This window comes from Carassius carassius, chromosome 11 (genome assembly GCF_963082965.1).
Source record: "Carassius carassius chromosome 11, fCarCar2.1, whole genome shotgun sequence".
In the NCBI taxonomy this organism is placed as follows: domain Eukaryota; kingdom Metazoa; phylum Chordata; class Actinopteri; order Cypriniformes; family Cyprinidae; genus Carassius; species Carassius carassius.
In genome coordinates, this window is record NC_081765.1 from 29,837,912 (window position 1) to 29,857,322 (window position 19,411).

The following is a 19,411-nucleotide window of genomic DNA, read 5'->3' on the forward strand; positions in this document are numbered from 1 at the left end:
CTCCTCGCAGGCAACAGGTGACCGCAGTGTCAACGACAACAGTGACGGATAAAAATAGACTGGCTGTACTGCAATGCCCGGAAAACACCAGGGATAAGTACACACTTATCTGAGGAAATACACACAACTAGTGCAAGCGTCACTGTTCATATTCCTCATGCCTGAAACACCAAGTATTAAATTGTGTGCAACAAACTTAATAATCATACAAGCTATCAGACTACTGGTTTTGGCAAAAAAAAAAAACACCAACAACAAAACAAATTCATATTACAGCGAGCAAAGATCTCGTAACGGTCAGTGTCGACAGAGCTATCATGTTTTGTTTATTTTCGCTTATTTTCCAAGATAATGCATTTGGATTCGAGTTTATTTTTTATCACTTCAATAAAACAGGATTAAACACTAAAAGGTGAACCAAATTATAACCAGCAATTATAACACCAAGAGAGACTTCCATGCCACAGTGCTGATTAGCCTAATAAATGAAAGACCTTTGTGTGTTTCAGTCAGGTAATTAGTTTTTCACTCACTCTCTTGGCCGCGTTCTTTGTTTTTGAGTAATTGAAGCTTCTGTTCCCGCTGGTGTTTCTCCAGCTCCTGTTCCTGACGATGGCGCTCCAACTTCCGCTGGTGTTCCAGGAGCTCCTGCTGATGTTTCATGGCCAGGAGGTCCTGCTGATGCTAAAGAGGGGTGGGGAACACACACAGAAACATTCTTCAAACGAACAGTCTTAAAGTCATCATTATTATAATGTTTTTAAATTGTATTTATTTTATTTACATTGTCCTGTTTTTACTGTGTTAGATTCTTATGCATGTTATTTAAAATATATTAGTGCTGTCAATCGATAAATCACGATTAATCGCAAGTTTTTATGTACATAATATATTTGTGTGTACTGTGTATATTTATTATGTATATATAAATACACACACATACAGTATATATTTAGAAAATATTTACATGTATATATTTATATTCATAAAATGTATATTATAAATGATTCTATTTTATATATGAACGTAACTTAAAAAAAAAACTATATACATGTATGGGTGTGTACTTAAAAAATATACACCGTATACATTTACTGTGTGAACAAAAACTTTTATTTTGGAAGCAATTAATCGCGATTAATTGTTTGACAGCACTAAAATATATATATATATATATATATATATATATATATACATAAATTATAATTCAAAAGTGTAAAGTAAATGAAAAATACAAATTATAAATAAAAAAATCAGCAGACTTCTTTCTTTGAACAGTAGTGTATATGCATTTCTTTTTTTTTTTACACTTTTTTTATTTGTATATGTTTTTTGTTGTTATTTTTTTACAGTTTATCAATCAGATTATGGTACTAAAATAAGATGAAAACAGCATTTCACATTGACTCATGACATACATGACTAGACCAAATCCATACCACTAATAAATAGATGCAATTGTTGGAAATACCGACATCATACAAGAAAGCAGTTACTGAATGTGCTTATCGATGTCTTGTTGTGTAGCATAAAAGCAACATTTTTTAAGCAATAACCTCAACAGCTCCCTGACTAAAATGAGCATTTAAAGATGCTGGTGATCTCTCTCACACTGTGCTCTGTAAATGCAGCCATTTCGTCTAACATTTCCCTTTAACTGCATTTCCACTTCTGCAGTTATTCAGCTCAGCTGCAGTCACATCCATTACTGGCTTGTGATGATGGGTAATATCAGAGCCGTATACAGCTGATGCTTGGATGTTGAGTGGATCTCGGTGATTCTGGTCAGTTGAATCACATTAACAATTGCACAGGGTCTAAAAAAGCTCACAGCTGGTCTGGAAGTAAGCAGTTACTTAAGTCTCAGTGCTCCTCTTTTTGGTTATATAAGTCTCTCCTCTCCCTTTCCACAGATCCTGGGAGATCACCAGCGATGAGTCATGGGCGTCTGTCACTTGGCAGAGCGGGGCTGGAGGCTAAAGCAGAGCGAACATCAGGCAAAGTTTGACATTTCTAACTGGAGCTTTTCAAACCATGACATCTACCTCACCTCATCAATATGCACAATATTTCACATCACATCTGGCTTTTTTAAGACCAGAAATTAGCAATGGCCCAAAACCATCTCAAGGATGACATGCTTTTTCCTCACAAAGATACCATCATTAATAATTCTTATTACAAAATCAAGAGAAGTAATCAACAGTTTTGTCATGATACTGCAGATTCCCCACTCAAATGAGTTTCTGTTTCTTTCATTTATAGGCTATTTGCATTATTGTATTTTTTTGCAAATAAATGCACCTGAGCATTAAACAGTCAAGGGTAAAAAAAAATTCAATCAATATAGCCTCTTAATGGAAAAGTGCTGTTTGGTCAATGCTTTACAACAATAGTGTAAAGTACTTTTTATGTGATGTATTGCTAATACATAAATTGAAATGTACATTTTATGAATTATATATTAAAAATCATTCAATTAAATATTTTTTTTTAAGATTTTTTTCATTTATAAAATAAACTATTTGTAAAAGATTATATTAGCATATTATTCTCATTATAATTATGACTATATAAATGCATTAAAAGTTTAATTTAAATGTTTGTAAATACAGAAATATATATATAAATCGAATTATAATATAATATTTATATGTTTTTCATTTATATAAATAAATTGAAATCAATATATAAAGTAGTAAAAAATGCAATATCGTGTGTCTATTTCAAATCTGGTTAATTCAAAGAAATAATCAGCAGATAAAAAAAATTTAATAAATTATGAGAAGAATGTAATCTCAATTGAATATGCCAATGAATTTACATATGGAATAAGAATGTATATAATACACATATATGATTTTCATAGATTTAATTCTAAGAACTATTTAATACATTTTACAAATAAATATAATACAAAGATATAAATACATCAAATTATAGTATTATAGATCTAGATCTTATGTATAGATTTATCTACTACACTATGATCTACTATTTGATTCATTCAAAGAAATAAGCAGATAATAAATAAATATATAAATATAAATCTAATTCACCGATAACTTGATGATCAGAATAAAGTATACAAGTAGATGAAGCAATTAAATCTACATATGTAATGAGAATTTTCATGTGTTAATGTTATCATAAAAGACAACCTGCATGACTGATAATGAAATAATGAAAATGTGTTTGACTGCACAGGAAACATCTCTTTCGCCATTTCTGCAGTTTGCAGCTAAATGTGAAACTGCAGAAAAAGCCGATCGCTTCTCCTCTCCCTAACATCAGCAGGGTGTCACGGCAAGAGCGTGGCATCCATCAAACCCCTGCCAAACACTTTGTCCATTTAGCATTGAGACTAGCTCTGACACTACCCCGCAGCCCGTCAGGCTATTTATAGCACGCTCAGGGCTGCCTCGCTCCCATTGGATAGAAACCTCACTGTGATAACACAGCAAAGCCGGAGGTCTGCTGAGCTCACATGCTCCCGGTGTTTCCCACAGCGACTGCAGGCACACACTGTCCATCCAGTCTGAGACACCACAGATCACACTCGCCAACAAATATTCAATATCCAAACAAACTCTGTTTCTCACAATCCGCACAAAGGAATGGAAAATCGAAGATTTTGGAAGCCTTGAAGGAAGGGAGGAACGGAGACGAGAACCGCTCTTCAGTGGAACGGAATCAAAATTCTGTCATTATTTACTCTCCCTCATGTCAGACCAAAACCATGTGCTGTTAAAGCATCCCTGGAACTCAAAATGAAGCCTTTTAAGCAATGTTCAAGCAGAACTCATCCATTCAACTACAGTTTAGTCACTACGACTGTCAAGCTCATAAAAGCACCATAAAAGTATCCTAAAAAGTAATCAATATAGGTACAGGGTGCTGCAGGAATCTGCACAAATCAATGGCTTTTATGAATGGCTTTATGGTTAAATGCTTGAAATAAGGTCTGTGGTAAACACAAGCTCAAGATATTTTCACATTTTATTCCATGACATAAAATACATCATACAGTAATTCCTCCAATAAAAGCCGCGGCCTTTATTTACCTGAACTGCAGAAGGTAACAGGCTTTTATTTGAAGCAGGCTTTTATTAGAGGCAGGCCTTCATTTCTAATTCCATCTGTTTGATAAGTAATTGTTTTAAATAACCTGTTTTAAATTAAAAGCGATAACGTTCCAGTGGCCAGAGATCGTAACATTAGCACAGAATCAGTTCAGAATCAGTTCGGTTCAGACTCCTCTGTGTCGGTCTGCTTCACGCTGAATCACACATGCGCAGTATCATCAGCTCCTCGGTTCTCGAATCGGACACGTCTGACAGAAACGCTTCTCGGTTCAGTGTACTGGTGATCCAAAAACCGATGCAGCCGGTTCTTGACTCGAGAAATGCTCCAGCAGTGGGCATGTACGTTCGTTATCTGGCTCTGCTGCAAAAACCTTCCCCCGGACCTTTATTTGTCCGTGTTTACCACGCCCCCGGCCACTATAAGAGGCAGGCGTTTATTTGACTACCGGTTTTTATTTGAGGAATTACGGTATATACGTAGACATACAGCACCGTTGCATCCTAAGTTTGAGTCCTGGCTCGCGAACCTTTCCTGATCCCATCCCCCACTCTCTCTACCAATTTGTTTTCTGTCAAGCTACCTTGACAAAAAACAAAACAAAAAAACAAACAAAAGAAGAGAAAAACCCCTTGGGGCTCTATGAAATTTATTTTTTTCCAATTTTTAATTTACATTTTTCTAGATTATTATTATTATTTTTTTTACTTTTAGATTTTTCTAGATTCCGTTTTTCCCTTTTTTAGATTGTAGTTATCAAAAAAAAAAACATGTCTAAGTCATTTAAATCACGAATGAATCATTTATTAAAATTTTTTTTTGAGCCCTATGAGAATTTTTTTTTTCACCAAATTCAGCTTTATTTTTCTCAAATTTCACGTTTACCGTTTAAAAAACTTTAAAACATAACTTTCAAAATATAATCAAATGAAAATGTTACATTTGATTTTATTTTTAATGTTTTAATGTTTATTTTTTTCATAGGCAAACAAAGTGCAGTAGTGGTTTACAGTTAAAATGAGAGCATAGAAGTAAAACTTTTATTCCTTAAAAATCATGCAATCACAGAAATCACACGGCATTAAATACCCAATTTGAAATATATATATATATATATATATATATATATATATATATATATATATATATATATATATACACACATGTATATATATACATATATATATATATATATACACATATAGATGTATATATATATATCTCTTTTTTTTTATTATTATTTTTTTTTTAAAGCTTTTAATGCAAACTATTCTGACTCAATCTTTCAGGAAAAACTTTTTTTTTTTTTTATAAAAATTGAAAGTTGCTGGAAGCTTGATGGTGGTGACTTTAAAGTTGTGTGACTGTAGTGCCTTTTTTGCCTAACTAGTTTATTACTGCTGCTGACTGTATTTAGGCTTCAAAATTCATAACACTTGTGTTTATTTGTGAAGATAATCTTGATGAACTTATTTTCTGTAACAATCCAAAAGCCAATAGAAAAATCCTATTTGTTTTTTTTGGAGGATCTAAGGTGATGCAAACTTCCAGGTTGGCCAACAAAAACCCCTGATCCCTGCAGCGCTCTATACCGCCCACCCTGAGTCAGCGGCATCCGCCTCACCTTGACATGCTCGTGCAGCTGCGCTTCATGCTGGCGCGAGAGCTGCTCGTGCTGCCGCTGAAACTCTGCGATCAGGAGCTGCCTCTGTATCTGCTGTTTCTGCTTGAGGGCCAGAAGCTCCTGCTGCAGCTGCTGCTCGCGCTGGGCCGGGTCCGTCTGCGCCAGGGCAAACTGGTGATCCACACGCAGATCCATGGGGATGGCAGAAGGCGGCACTTGCAGTGGCAGCGCCGCACTCACATCAACTGTGGAAAGAGAGAATAGAAACTCAAATGAGAAAACAACAAACTATACAGTTCTGTGTAAATACTGTGTGAATGTGGCCATATTGAATATGCATTATGATTGGAGGAGATACAAGCATCCTGATTTGATTTTGGTATAAAAGTGTCTCTTTGTCGCAATCTACAATCTACTGAGTGCACATGAGCCAGGTCTGGACGATTATGGCCTGTTTCAGTTTTTTGTTTTTTTTGCCCTCATAGTTAACTGACAAGGTTTGTACTGTAAATATGATTGACTATCAGCAGTTATTTTATCTATGTTCGTAACATTTCTTACTAGGGTTGGGTATCGTTTGAATTTTATCGATTCCGATTCTTATCGATTCCTAGTTTCGATTCCAATAAGATAAAAAATCCAATATAAAAAAAATGAATGAAAGTCAAACATTTAGATGTCAAACATTTTTACAAAGCATTCTGTTGCAGCTGAATAACATGAGCAAAAATCAGCAGCCTACAAAACACTGCAAGAGGAATTTTGCCTGGGATTAAAAAAATACCATAGCAGAAACAACTAAATTAGTATAAATTTCAAATATTAAAGTGTTAAAGACAAGTAAACAGTCAGTAATAAGATAGGAACAAACAAATCAATTAGCAATATCATAAATAAATACAACTAAACAAAATTTCAGGTACAGAAACTGTAATTAAAAGTTTAAAAACACTACATAGTTTTCTTTTTATAAATAAAATAAAGATGAATCAAGTTATTAAATATATTCAGTCAAGATCAGTGAATGATTTTCTTTTGTTCTTTGATTAACATTAATGACAGGCAGCGCGTTTATTAGGCTGTTGTCTCTTTAAGCAAAAATACTGCACGTGTTTTCTTTCTCATCTGTTTACGTTCACGTAAGACAAAAAACGGCTGTGTTTATGATGATATACTGATGTAGTTTTCTGTATCGTAGTTTCGGCTCGGAACAACCGTTTCTAATTAAAATACACAGAACAGTCCGAGAACGGACACAAACCGGGAACCCGCAGCGCGACCGCCGACCGCTGCTCTCTGTGCACGCACTTGTGCTTCATGTGCGCTGCACACAAACATGCTTTAATAAGTTTTGAGATTCTAAGCTACTTTAGTGATAAATCACAGGAAAGCGCTGACAACTAGTTTCTGTGTTCCTCCGTGCGTGCGATCTTCACAGCTACTGTTTATGAGTGTTCGTGCCACAATGCAGCTGCGCGAACATGGTCGCTATAATAATACACATCCCATCATCTAATTGCTTGAATGTCCAAACCATAAAACAAATACAACTGACTAAGTTTAGTGAAGGCTCACCGCTCACTCGCCATCACTATGTGTTGAACCGGTTTTGAATTTCGGTTTTGATTACTTTTCGAATTAATCGTCCAGCCCTAACATGTGCCATCTCAAATCTTGCCTGTACCAAAAACAATGATAGTAAGAAGCAACTGTTCTATCAAAACCATCTTGAACATTCTTCAAAACATGCACAGGGTACAGTACTGCATCATCAGCATCATAGCAGCCATTAAAATAAACAGAGGAAAGAAACCTCATGTTCCTGCCACAGATCTTGGTTAGATTCACTGCAAGCGAACAGCGTCACTGGAATCAGGAAGCAGCCTGGCTTGCGACATCTTTTCAATCAGTTTCAGCTGAAGAAAACTAAGGAACTGAGCATTTACATTCCAGAGCGAGGATGCTTGATAAGTTGATAAGCATGTGCAAGCCTAAGGTTTGTGGGTTAAATGAGCAATGAAATTCAACACAAGAATAAATAGGATATAATTAAATGGCATTTTATGTTTATTCTTTTTTTTACACACTGTGTAATTAGAACAAGCTGATGTAATTATGTTGTAATTATTAAAGCATTCCTGCAAGTCCAGGAATCACTGAATTTAACCAACACACCAATATAAACTAGGAGTTTATATATAATATATAAGGATTGCTTTACATTATTTATATAATTTCTGTTGAATACTGCCCCCATTTCCAGGCTAAAACTAGGCCAAGGTGAACAAAGACATGTGGACTGCAATAAATAGCATCCAACAACATATTACGTCCAGACTGCTGGCGTGGGACGTCTTCATTTGTGCTTTACTGAATAGGAGAGGTTTTAGGGGGAACACTGAACACATTCATGAAGGGTCAGCTTCACTATTGGGACGTCATGATGCCCGAATGCCACAAGTTCAAGGATGCTCCTCTGACCCCACAGTAGACAAAACAAAAGTCCTAAGTGGAAGCCCTAAGGCCACGCAAAGGCCAGCGTCAAAGGCTATTTGATATAATGGAATAAAAACCGCCCTTTATTCCTGACTAAATTGCTTTATGAAATCATATTTATGACGAACATCCTTGGTCACAAAGGGCCCGTTGATGCCCAGCCCCCTGAAACTGACCACTATGCTCTTTGGCAGCTCATGCTCAGCTGGACAGGAAGCTGTCAACTAGTGAATTACTTCCTCCCCTTTTATTTTGCATCAATAAGCGGCGATAAGAGGGTTGTTTATCCATGTATTTGCTGTCAAGAGACAGACAAAACATATTTAAAATTCACCGCCCAGTCCAAACAAAGCCCAGTGGCCAAGAAAAAAAAAAAAAACACAAACAACTATTAGCAGAAATTAAAATGGCAAAGAAAACAGTTGCACCAGCAAACAGAAATCCATCTGTTTATCCATTTGTCTTTCCATCCATCCATAGTATCTACCATCAATGTCTATCCATTTGTCTTTCCATTCACTTACAGTATCTATCCATCCATTCACCTGTCTATCAATTTGTCTTTCCATTCATCCATCCGTCCATCTGTCCACTTATCCATCCACCCTATAAATATTCAAGCAAATTTTCTAAGTTTAGTTCAAGTAATTACAGTTATTTTAATATCTTTGAATTTCAGTTCATTTTAATACTAACTCTTTACATTTCAATTAAATTCACATTCAGCAATTTAAAAAGCATTCTCAATTCAATTCTCATTGGTGCACAACTGAACTGAGAACTGTAAAATCCACTCCGTCAGCAGAGAGCCTGAAACGGTCAGATGAGCCTTCCCTGTGAGTAAAGCCCAGATCCAGCGCTGCAGTTTGTTTACTAGGCTAATTATTTCTTACAGGGAGGATTAGGTAACATTTGCATTGGAAGTTTGCTGACAGGCCGAAGGTAATCCCGGTCTTTGCTTTGCTCTCTGAGGATAGACGCTTGACACACAGTTAGGACATTAATAACAGCCAGGGCACTACATGTTACAGTTAAGAGACACACTGGGGATGGAAGAGGATATGCATTTCTACCCAATTAGAATGATGCAATATAAGCGTAAAGATAAATAATCACCCCTGCAGCACTAATTTTGCAAAAGGGGGTTTGCTGACACGCACAGCACTGGCCGTACATGCACGCGGATACACACCCACACATTCTACAGCATGAACTGATGGAGATTGATTCACCAAGGCCATGAATGCGGCAACCAACCATTACAATATGTACCTTGTGAAGAGTGATGCATCCTGGGACAGTGAGCCCTCTGCACTGTTATCCATCAGTAATGCACCACATTTAAATCAGGAAATGGGTGCAGGTGCAACTCTACTGAGAGCAAGTCCAGGCATCTCCACTGCACCAACGGTCCTGCCTAAAACAACAGCATCCTGTTCTACAAGCCTCACTTAACAAGACAGAAATGATGGGCAGGAATACACACACACAAAAACAAACATATGGGTAGAACGCAACAGAAATTAAGGTTCAAAAATTCAGAATTCTGGGGTATATACATGTGTAACATTTATGAGAATTAATAGTGTTCCTGTAGCTCAATTGATGATAGGTAAAAATTGATAGCCTGAATGCACGGTGTGGCGAGTGGGGCGGGGCCGAGGGACGTGGGAACAAGGAGTGAGGCCGGCAACGATTGGGCAAATCATTGTCACCTGCGACCCACCGCCGGTCTCGAGTCCCACGTAGGAGATGGAAGGATATAAAACTGGAGCGACGACAGTGAAGGATGAGAGAGGACCAGGCCTGGGCTTTATTTTAGGTTTTGGTTTTATTGGAGCGCACCAGTCGTCCGTGAGGGGCTGGTGCGCTGTTTTGGGTTTATTTTGTTATTAAAGTCTTTGTTTGATTGTCCGCCGGTTCCCGCCTCCTTCTTCTGGATGAATACTAAGCTTAATTCATTACACACGGTAAGTCACTTTGGATAAAAGCGTCTGCTAAATGCATAAATGTTATAAATTTAATATTTTGCCTGTATATTGATGAACTGTATATAGACCAACATCACAATTAAAAAAATTAAAAAGGCCAAATAGTATTTTAGATTTTTAATTTCTTGTTCTATATAACTCAATACTTAAGCATAGAAAAATATTTTAAATCATAAAAAAATGATTTAATAAGCTGAATCAGCTGAAGCTAAAACAAACTGAATTTGAAGTTAAAAGGTAAAAGTCTTTCAAATAAAAGACCTCTGAATTTTATTATAGACAAAAGCCAGATCCTGTGAGATCACTCCAACGTTCAACCAAAACTTTTCAATACCAAGAACTAAAAACATCAGTTTTCCATTCTCCCCCCAAACAGCACTCTGGGGCCTTTCCTGAGGAGCACAGAGCAGCTCCAGGCCCATCGCCTCCCTCTGCAGAACACTGTCCCTGACTGACCTGCTGACCCTCTACTGAGATGTGGAGAATAATGATTACGTACTGATTACGTCAGAGGAGCCCCGGTTTTCTGCAGGCCATGCTCAGATGAATAGAGGAGCGTTTGTTCTGTCCCATGGAGAGACAGGTCACACTGACGATCACTGACCAGTGGCCAGAACACGATGTAAAATGTGGAGTGACTTACTTATGAATGAGGAGAGAAAAGAGGTTTCCATTGCGCAACAGGACATGCAGAGATATAAATGCCACATAAGACCCTTAAATGTATTAATTTCTCGCTAATCATTATTTCATATTAGGGTCTTTATCAAGGTATATACAGGAATCATGGAGTTAAATTTAATACCTTTTACTATATATTGATGGTAAGACAGCACAACTAAACAGTCTTACTTTGTGATAACTCCTTATCAATACAACATAATTCAGAAGGGGGGAACGAAGAACAAGATAATTAATTGAGTGACTAACCAATGCAACCCAAGAAACACAAACTAGACCAATAAACTAAACAAAAGACAAAGCTTATTTAGGACAGAAAATAAAGTTCTCCGTGCTAACGGGGCAATGAGTTCACAGAGTATATTTAAAATATGTATTTGTAACATCAACTCTAATATTGTAATATAAGTGAAAGTGAGTGACGTGACGTGACATTCACCCAAGTATGGTGACCCATACTCAGAATTCGTGCTCTGCATTTAACCCATCCGAAGTGCACACACACACAGAGCAGTGAACACACACACACACTGTGAGCACACACCCGGAGCAGCGGGCAGCCATTTATGCTGCGGCGCCCGGGGAGCAGTTCGATGCCTTGCTCAAGGGCACCTAAGTCGTGGTATTGAAGGTGGAGAGAGCACTGTACATGCACTCCCCCCACCCACAATTCCTGCCAGCCCGAGACTCGAACTCAAAACCCTTCGATTGGTAGTCCGACTCTCTAACCACTAGGCCACGACTTCCCTTGGGCTTGGGAGTACTATCTAATATAGTAATACTGCACCTGATCGTGTCTGAATGATCATGGAAGGTAAAATAATGATCACAACTATTACATAATTTTAATTGTGCATCCCAAGCCCATGCCAGTAAAAATAAAAATAAAAAACAGCCCGAAGTAGAGCAATTACTATGTCCCAAATATAGAAATGTCATTTCCATTCCTAAAATACATATTTTACAGTCACTGTCAAGCACATTTATCATAAACACAGCTCAAATGCTTCCTCCTAGTGTGGCCCAAAACATTTATCACAGTTTTATTACAGGAAGAATAAGACAAATATGACAAATATAGATGTGATCCATTCACAAAGTGTGCGCACAATCGTGAAATCGAAAGTGAATGCTAAAGTGAACTGTGACTGCTAGCGCTTATTTAAAGGGATTTAAATACCACACATACTGATAGCGGCACCCTGATGCGCAAAGATTACCGTATTTTTCGGACTATAAGTCGCACCTGAGTATAAGTCGCATCAGTCCAAAACTACGTCATGACGAGGAAAAAACATATATAAGTCGTACCGGACTATAAGTTCAATTTATTTAGACCCAAGAGAAAACATTACCGTCTATAGCCGCGAGAGGGCGCTATATGCTGCTTAGTGTAGACTACAGGAGCACTGAGCAGCATAGAGCGCCCTCTCGGCTGTAGACGGTAATGTTTTCTGTTAGTTCATTTCTCTTGGTTCATGTCAAATTAATTTTGACAAATAAGTCGCACCTGACTATAAGTCGCAGGACCAGCCAAACTATGAAAAAAAGTGCGACTTATAGTCCGGAAAATACGGTATATACAATATTAGAATGTTTGCGGGAGAGGACACAAAAATCATGGGAGCGGGTGGGCGCATGCGGCAATGGTCAATAATTCAGTGCTATCACGCAGCAGCGCATTCAGTCAATAAGCGCCCATAACAGATGACATCTATAAATAAACTACACTGTAAAAAATTATTGTTGTTTTAACAGTAAAAGACTGTAAAAATCCTACAGTAAAAACCTGTTAATTGTTTAACAGTAATTTTCCATACTATATAAGGTGAACAACTGTAATTACATTTAATGTAATTTTAAAGTAAGATACTGTTAAAATTAGTGTTTTTTGGAAGTGGAAAAGAAAGAGTCATTTTATAATTTACAGTGAAAAAACGTAAATTGACACTCCCAGAATTTCCTGCATGGCACTTCATATTTTATGTTTTTTTTTTTTTTAGTTAACTGTTTCTTAGTTTTTTCTAATCAGTTGAGTACATTAGGGTTTTATCTTACATCTAATATTGTTAAATTAATGTTTATTGCATAATTTTTTAGTAGCATGTGTGTTACCATGACGATATTTAGTATTTGTGTGAATGACACTGTGCTCCTTCTATATATCCTTTTCTCAGCGTGTGGAGGAGCTGTTTGTGATGAGCTTTGATTCATGATGTGACTCTCTCATCACCACCTGTGTTTGGTGGTTATCAGTATTACAATGGTTCAAAACAGATATTAGTACTTCAATATGCTGGTTTATTAACATTACATCAGTTAATGAAATTCATTTTTTTAATTTAAGTCTGTAAAACCTAAAATGTTGCTACCATATTTTTAATGGTGAAGTTCTGACAACCACAGCTGCTGGTATTTTACCGTAAATGTCACATAATTTTATACGGTGTACACAGAACCCCACTATTCCAACAAATATACATAAAAAGATGATACAAAAATATAATGCCTTGGAAAATGCCATTTAAGACTTTTTAATACTTTTCAGGGAATTAATTTTCTCTAAATGTATTTATCAACTTTTAATACTTTTTAAGACCCTGAGGACACTCTGTTTATCGACCCTGACCTATATATCTAACACAGATGGATATCTCAACTACTGCAATCACGCAAAACTCTCCTGATATTTTAATAAAACCTCAAAATAATAGAATAAAGCACATTCTGTTACCTTTTAAAAGTATGTTTAATAATACTTCATAAAAGGAATGAATGTGAGGATATAATGACGTCCGGGATCGCTAAAGATCGGAGGTATGTGTTTTAAGAGTTAATAAATTCTAGAAACCTTAATTGGCATTACGGCAAGCTTCTTTATATGGCACGTGCATAACTGGAATATAAACAAATTCTACTATTTAATCAGAATTTTCCTTTGTTTCCAGTGTAAACACAGTCATTGAGAGAAAAGAGGATAAAGGAGGAAGAGAGGGAGAATTTTTACTCATTCCAAACAGAAGCCACTATAATAGCCCAGGGGAGGCCATCATGTCCATAAACATTGACTACAAATGGCATGAGTCACTTGGTTTTCAGTTTCCCCTGGGGCTTGGCAGAAACTACAGGTCTACAGGAGAGCTCGTCAATATGTCAGTGTGTTGGCAGGTTACTGATGAGCAAAAGCTTATCAATGAAATCATGAGAATGACTGTCCATTCATACAGTGCATGACAACATGTAATGCCAGTGTCATCATGCTTTGAGCTGTAAACCTGAGAGACTCCCGGCATGTCTGTGTTGACAGAATTCCAGAAACGCAGAAAGACCGTGGGTAAGTAGTGAAGCTATGATTTGTGGACAGATGAGTGAATTTCAAGAAACTTAAAACATCTCAAAGAAACAATTTGTCTTTGATAATTTCAGCATGTTTACAGTCCAACAGATACTGTTAGCATGCTTTGTCTATATATATATATATATATAGATATATATATACACGTGTACATATATATATATATATATATATATATATATATATATATATATATATATATATATATATATATATATATTAGGGGTGCACCGAAATTTCGGCCGCCGAAAATTTTCGGCCGAAATGGCCTTATCGGTTTCGATAAAATAAAAAAAAGAGCCGAAAACGTAAACCGAAAATGAATGTCACCCGCCCCTCCCATCCGTGCGCAAGCGCTTAGGTTTCACTCACGGTCGAGCTGTTATCACGCATCTGCCTATCAAAGATTAAGCATGTCAAAGGGCTGTCACAATCAAAAAAAGCTTGTCACAAAAGCTGCACAATCGATCGGACCAACCAACACAAGTTTCGAAAACGAAAACAGGGAATCGATTTTAACGGCCTTCTCTCGGAGCGCGTCCAGCTCGCCACTATGCGCTCGCAGCGAACGCGCGTCACACAGCAACTGCAGGTTCTGACACACACACACACACACATACACACACACACACACACAAACACACACACACACGCACACAGCCTATTAGTGCATAATATCAATGTAGCCTTCAGTAATGTTTTTCATTGATGTTATGGCAGTCCACATTGCTGACTTGTGCGCGTCTCAAGCGCCCTCTTTACGTTCGCCCTAATGCCTGTTTAGTTGTCGGTGGATTTGCCTATATTTGGCGTTGAAAAACGGATCAACGCCAAATATAGGCAATTTACTAACGATTCAATGAACACTTTGCCTATGTCTCAAAAATCGAACAGGATTTTTTTTTCACAAAAGTGACAGCCCTATACGAGAGGACACCAAAGTTGCAATATGTAGCATTTGTTCTGCAAAAATCTCCAAAATTGTGGATTTTTTTTGCACAATTTTTAAAAAACTATTTTATTTGATGGAACATAAAACTTGAAGAATAATTATTATTTATATTTATTGTTAAAATATTTTATGTTTTGTTATGTAACTGTTAATAAAAGTTTGATTATTATATTGTGATTTTTCAATTCAGATCCATTAAATCCAAGCAATATATATATACGTTTTTAAAAGAAGCCATTTTCGGCTTCAGTTTCGGTTTTCGGCCAAGTGCATCCTAAATTTTCGGTTTCGGTGCAGAATTTTCATTTCGGTGCATCACTAATATATATATATATATATATATATATAAAAATCACAGTGAAATGTGTTTATCTTACAATAAAAACAAATTTACTGGTATTTTATAAAAGTATATTTATGTATAAGAATTCTTACAGGGAAATAGGTTTCATGCAAATAATGCAAAAATCTAAAATCTCTATGGTCCAAATTTAAAATTATTTATTTACTTTGATCTCCGAGTTAAAACATGAGAGAGAGTGATTGGGTCTTTCAGGCTCCTTCAGTTTTCCATCCCCACTCCTCCACCCTTCAGCCTTTAAATAAATATGCGAGACACAAAGTCACTTATGAGGTCATTATGACATCAGTGGGTTGCCATGGCATCAGCGTGTGAGTGTTTACCAGCCGGGTGGCTCTAACGACCCATGAACGTGGCGGTCCCTGAACATTAGCTCGGGTGCGCAGGCTAAAAGCCAAGCACCGGCAGCTAGAGGAGCGTTCTTAAAAAAGTCTCTTTTAGTCTAAACAGCCGCTTAAGTAAAAGGCCTACACACTCAGCTCTTCCATACAGCAGTCCACACTTGGCACCAACCACGCATCTGGCCTTGAACGTCAAAGAGAAAGTGAATTGCAAGTGAAGAGTGTGTGTGTGTGTGTGTGTATAAAATCATAATTAAACCAACAGGATGCAGCTCCTATCAAGCTTCGCTGCAACATATTTATTCTTCAGACTAGACTAGAGCACTAGTGAAATCAATCGATGCTCTTATCTTAGCTCAAGCTATCATCTATAGAACAATTATCTTTTCAACCAGTCAAATACTGGAAGATGACGACAAAAAAAATATACCCTCAATGTTCCTCAACCCAAGCCCTGAGTACTATCTAAAAGCCTGGCTAACTTGTCCACCTGGACAGATGGGGCAGTAAAATTGCGCTACACTGCAAGCCTTGAAATTGATTCCATTAATTCAAGTGCAGTGAAAATCACTGGTCAGTGACACCCACGCTTTACCCGGAGGCTTGCGATGAATCCTCTCATACCAGGAGTGTGCTGTAATCACAGCTTAAAGAGATGTGCGTCGGCCGCTATCAGAGGCATACCCGCCGAATCTCACGGCAATGAAGGCAACACCAATCTAGCCATCAGCGTTACAAAACAAACCGAAAGAGCGCGAGTTGTACGTATAAACACGCAATCTTTCAAAGCATTTCTATTTTTGAGAGCGGCTGCTTATAAAACCTGAATGCTGATCAGAAATGACATGTTTACAGTAAACAGAGCATAATGTACAGTCATGGCCAAAAGTTTTGGCAGTGACAAATTTTGTGTTTTGCAAACTGCTACCTTACTGATGTGGTGTTCATTCACATTGTTTCTAGATTATTATGTAGAGTTATCGGATTCATTTTAAATAATTGCAAAAAGCTTCATTGGCCAAAAAAATTTACTTTTCATGACACACTTTTATCCCGACACAAAATGACCAGCTAACATTAATTTACTAATTGTATCAGCAGCACATGTGAAAGTGGGAATGAGTACTAGTCAGCTAAAATCACTATCATACTAATTAGATTGTAAGAGCAGACCAATTGCTTTAAAAGGAGGGAAGAAGCACTAACAATCCTTGTGTTCTTGTAAGCAATGGTTACCTCCAAATAAAAACGTGCATTAAAATGGCCTGACATGCAAAGAAATTGCTACAAAGCATATTGCACCCGAAATAACTATTTACATCAAGAACTTCAAGGAGAGAGGTTCGACTGCAGTGAGGAAGTCTTCAGGACGTCCCAGAGTGTCCAGCAAGCACCAGGACATCTCCTCCTGAGGAGTCAGCTACAGAATCATGTCAACACCAGTGCAGAGCTTGCTCAGGAATGGCAGCAGTTGGTGTGAGTGCTTCTGCACAAACAGGGAGGACAAGACTTTTGGACAATGGCCTGGCGTCAAGAAGGGCAGCAAAGAAGCCACTTCTCTCTGAGAAAAACGTCAAGGACAGACTGAAATTCTGCAGGAAGTAGAAGGATTGGACAGCAGAAGACTGGTGCAAAGTTATTTTCTCTGATGAAGCTCCATTCAGACTGATTGGGACATCTGGAAAATTGATTGTTCTGAGAAGAAAAGGTGAATGCTACCATGAGACCTGTGATGTGACAATAGTGAAGCATCCTGAGATCATCGGTGTTTGGGGTTGCTATTCAACCAAAGGAGTGGGCTCTCTAATAATTCTGCCCAAAAACACTGCCATGAATAAAGAATGGTATCAACACGTCCTGCTAGAACGACATCTTCCAGTGGTCGATGAGCAATTTATTGACGATCCATGCATTTTTCAGCATGATGGAGCACGATGTCACTAAGCAAGAGTGATAAAGAAGTGCCTCAAAGATCATTACATTTAAATTTTGGATCTGTGGCCAGGCAACTCCCCGGATCTCAGTCCCATAGAGAACCTGTGGTCAGTCCTCAAAAAGGTAAGTGGACAAGCAGAAGCCCACAAATTGTGACCAACTCCGAGAACATCAGTCAGAATTTGGCCCAAAAGCTAATATCCAGCATGCAATAGCGAATTCCAGAGGTTATGATAACACTGTAAATATTAACTCATTATATGTTTTGCCAATTAAAGCCTTTAATACTTATGACATGCTTAACATTGTTTTTCAGTATACCTCAGAAACATGTGGGAAAATAATCTTCAAATACTGAAGCAGCAAACTTTGCAAAACACAAAATTTATGTTATCCCAAACGTAACTGTGGCGCTTGTGGCTGTGCTGTGCAGTCAGTGAACCGCTTTTTTCACATCAAACATTTTATGCAAGTATTATGACCAGTAATTTATTTGATCCTGTTCTGCAAAATGTTCGATTCTGAATTTTTGTGTTCCGCTAGGCCTATTTGTTTAAAAAAATCTGTCATTTACAGTGCATTAGATCGTGACAGGGAATGCAGGACGAGCGAGCGCGGGTTTGGGTAGATGTATTTGGAGGTTATTGCTCACATCTCGTTCTGCACATATCCAAATTTTTCCATATTCGCAATGTATCTGAATGTTAAACTACAATTTTTTTTAAATGTAAACTAGACGGAAAAGATCATCCTTTACACATGAGCAAACACGTCCTTGACCAAACAGCAGAGTGGACCGGTATACTACGGTCTATTTAAACTGACCAGTGTAACCTTTTATATGTTTGGTCGACTGTACTTTATTTTAATAATGAACAGACTGCAATGTACTTTAGATGTTCTGTGTCATTTATACCAAACACAAATGTTGCTGGTTGCTAGTGTGTTTGCAGCACGACTATTATTTATTTTATATATATTTAATTTTTTAACTTTTTAGTTTAATTGATTTTTATTTATAAAATTGTATTTATTTTATTTAAATGTATATTTAAGTTTACATTTATGTTCCAACAAACTTGTAAAAATTCTGCTTGATAAATGCTCTAAAACTTTTATGTAAATGATTGACTTCGAGAGATGGTTCAAGTCAGTGCTCAATAAATTATAAGTTTAGAAATGTTGTGCATCCACTTTTTATTAGTGTTACATTTTATCATGCAAATGAGGGGAAAACTTCAAGATATCGGCCCTAAAAATCGGCAGCACATATCGGCCATCGGCTGACCCTGACCTCTAAACATCGCCATCGGCTATAGAAAAACCCATATCAGTCGATCTCTAGCTGGCATCACCAATTACTCCATTCAATGGACTACTGTATCCGTAAGCTCAACCCAAACATGCTAATGTGTCATTATACAATGAGTCCTGACCAAACATTCACCCTCATTATGGTGAGGACAAGAGGTCAACAGCAATTCTTGGAAAGTTTGAAGTAAAAACAGTTTCTTAACAGAACAGAGATTCTGGTATTTATGATGTACTGACTTTAAAGTTTGTACATTGGAACCATAAATCCCAAATATTTC

At 37.2% G+C, this 19,411-nt stretch overlaps 1 protein-coding gene across 4 annotated transcripts in view; it reads right to left on the reverse strand.

Moving 5' to 3' along the window:
- Positions 1-19,411, reverse strand: part of hdac4 (histone deacetylase 4) — a 223,863-nt gene that overhangs the window by 84,265 nt on the left and 120,187 nt on the right. For all 4 annotated transcript variants that reach the window (XM_059562488.1, XM_059562489.1, XM_059562487.1 and 1 more), the window contains 2 exons: positions 5,708-5,952; positions 534-684 (listed from right to left, as the gene is read on the reverse strand). In XM_059562488.1, coding sequence (XP_059418471.1) covers positions 534-684; positions 5,708-5,952 — 396 coding nt within the window. The remainder of the gene's footprint in view (positions 1-533; positions 685-5,707; positions 5,953-19,411) is intronic.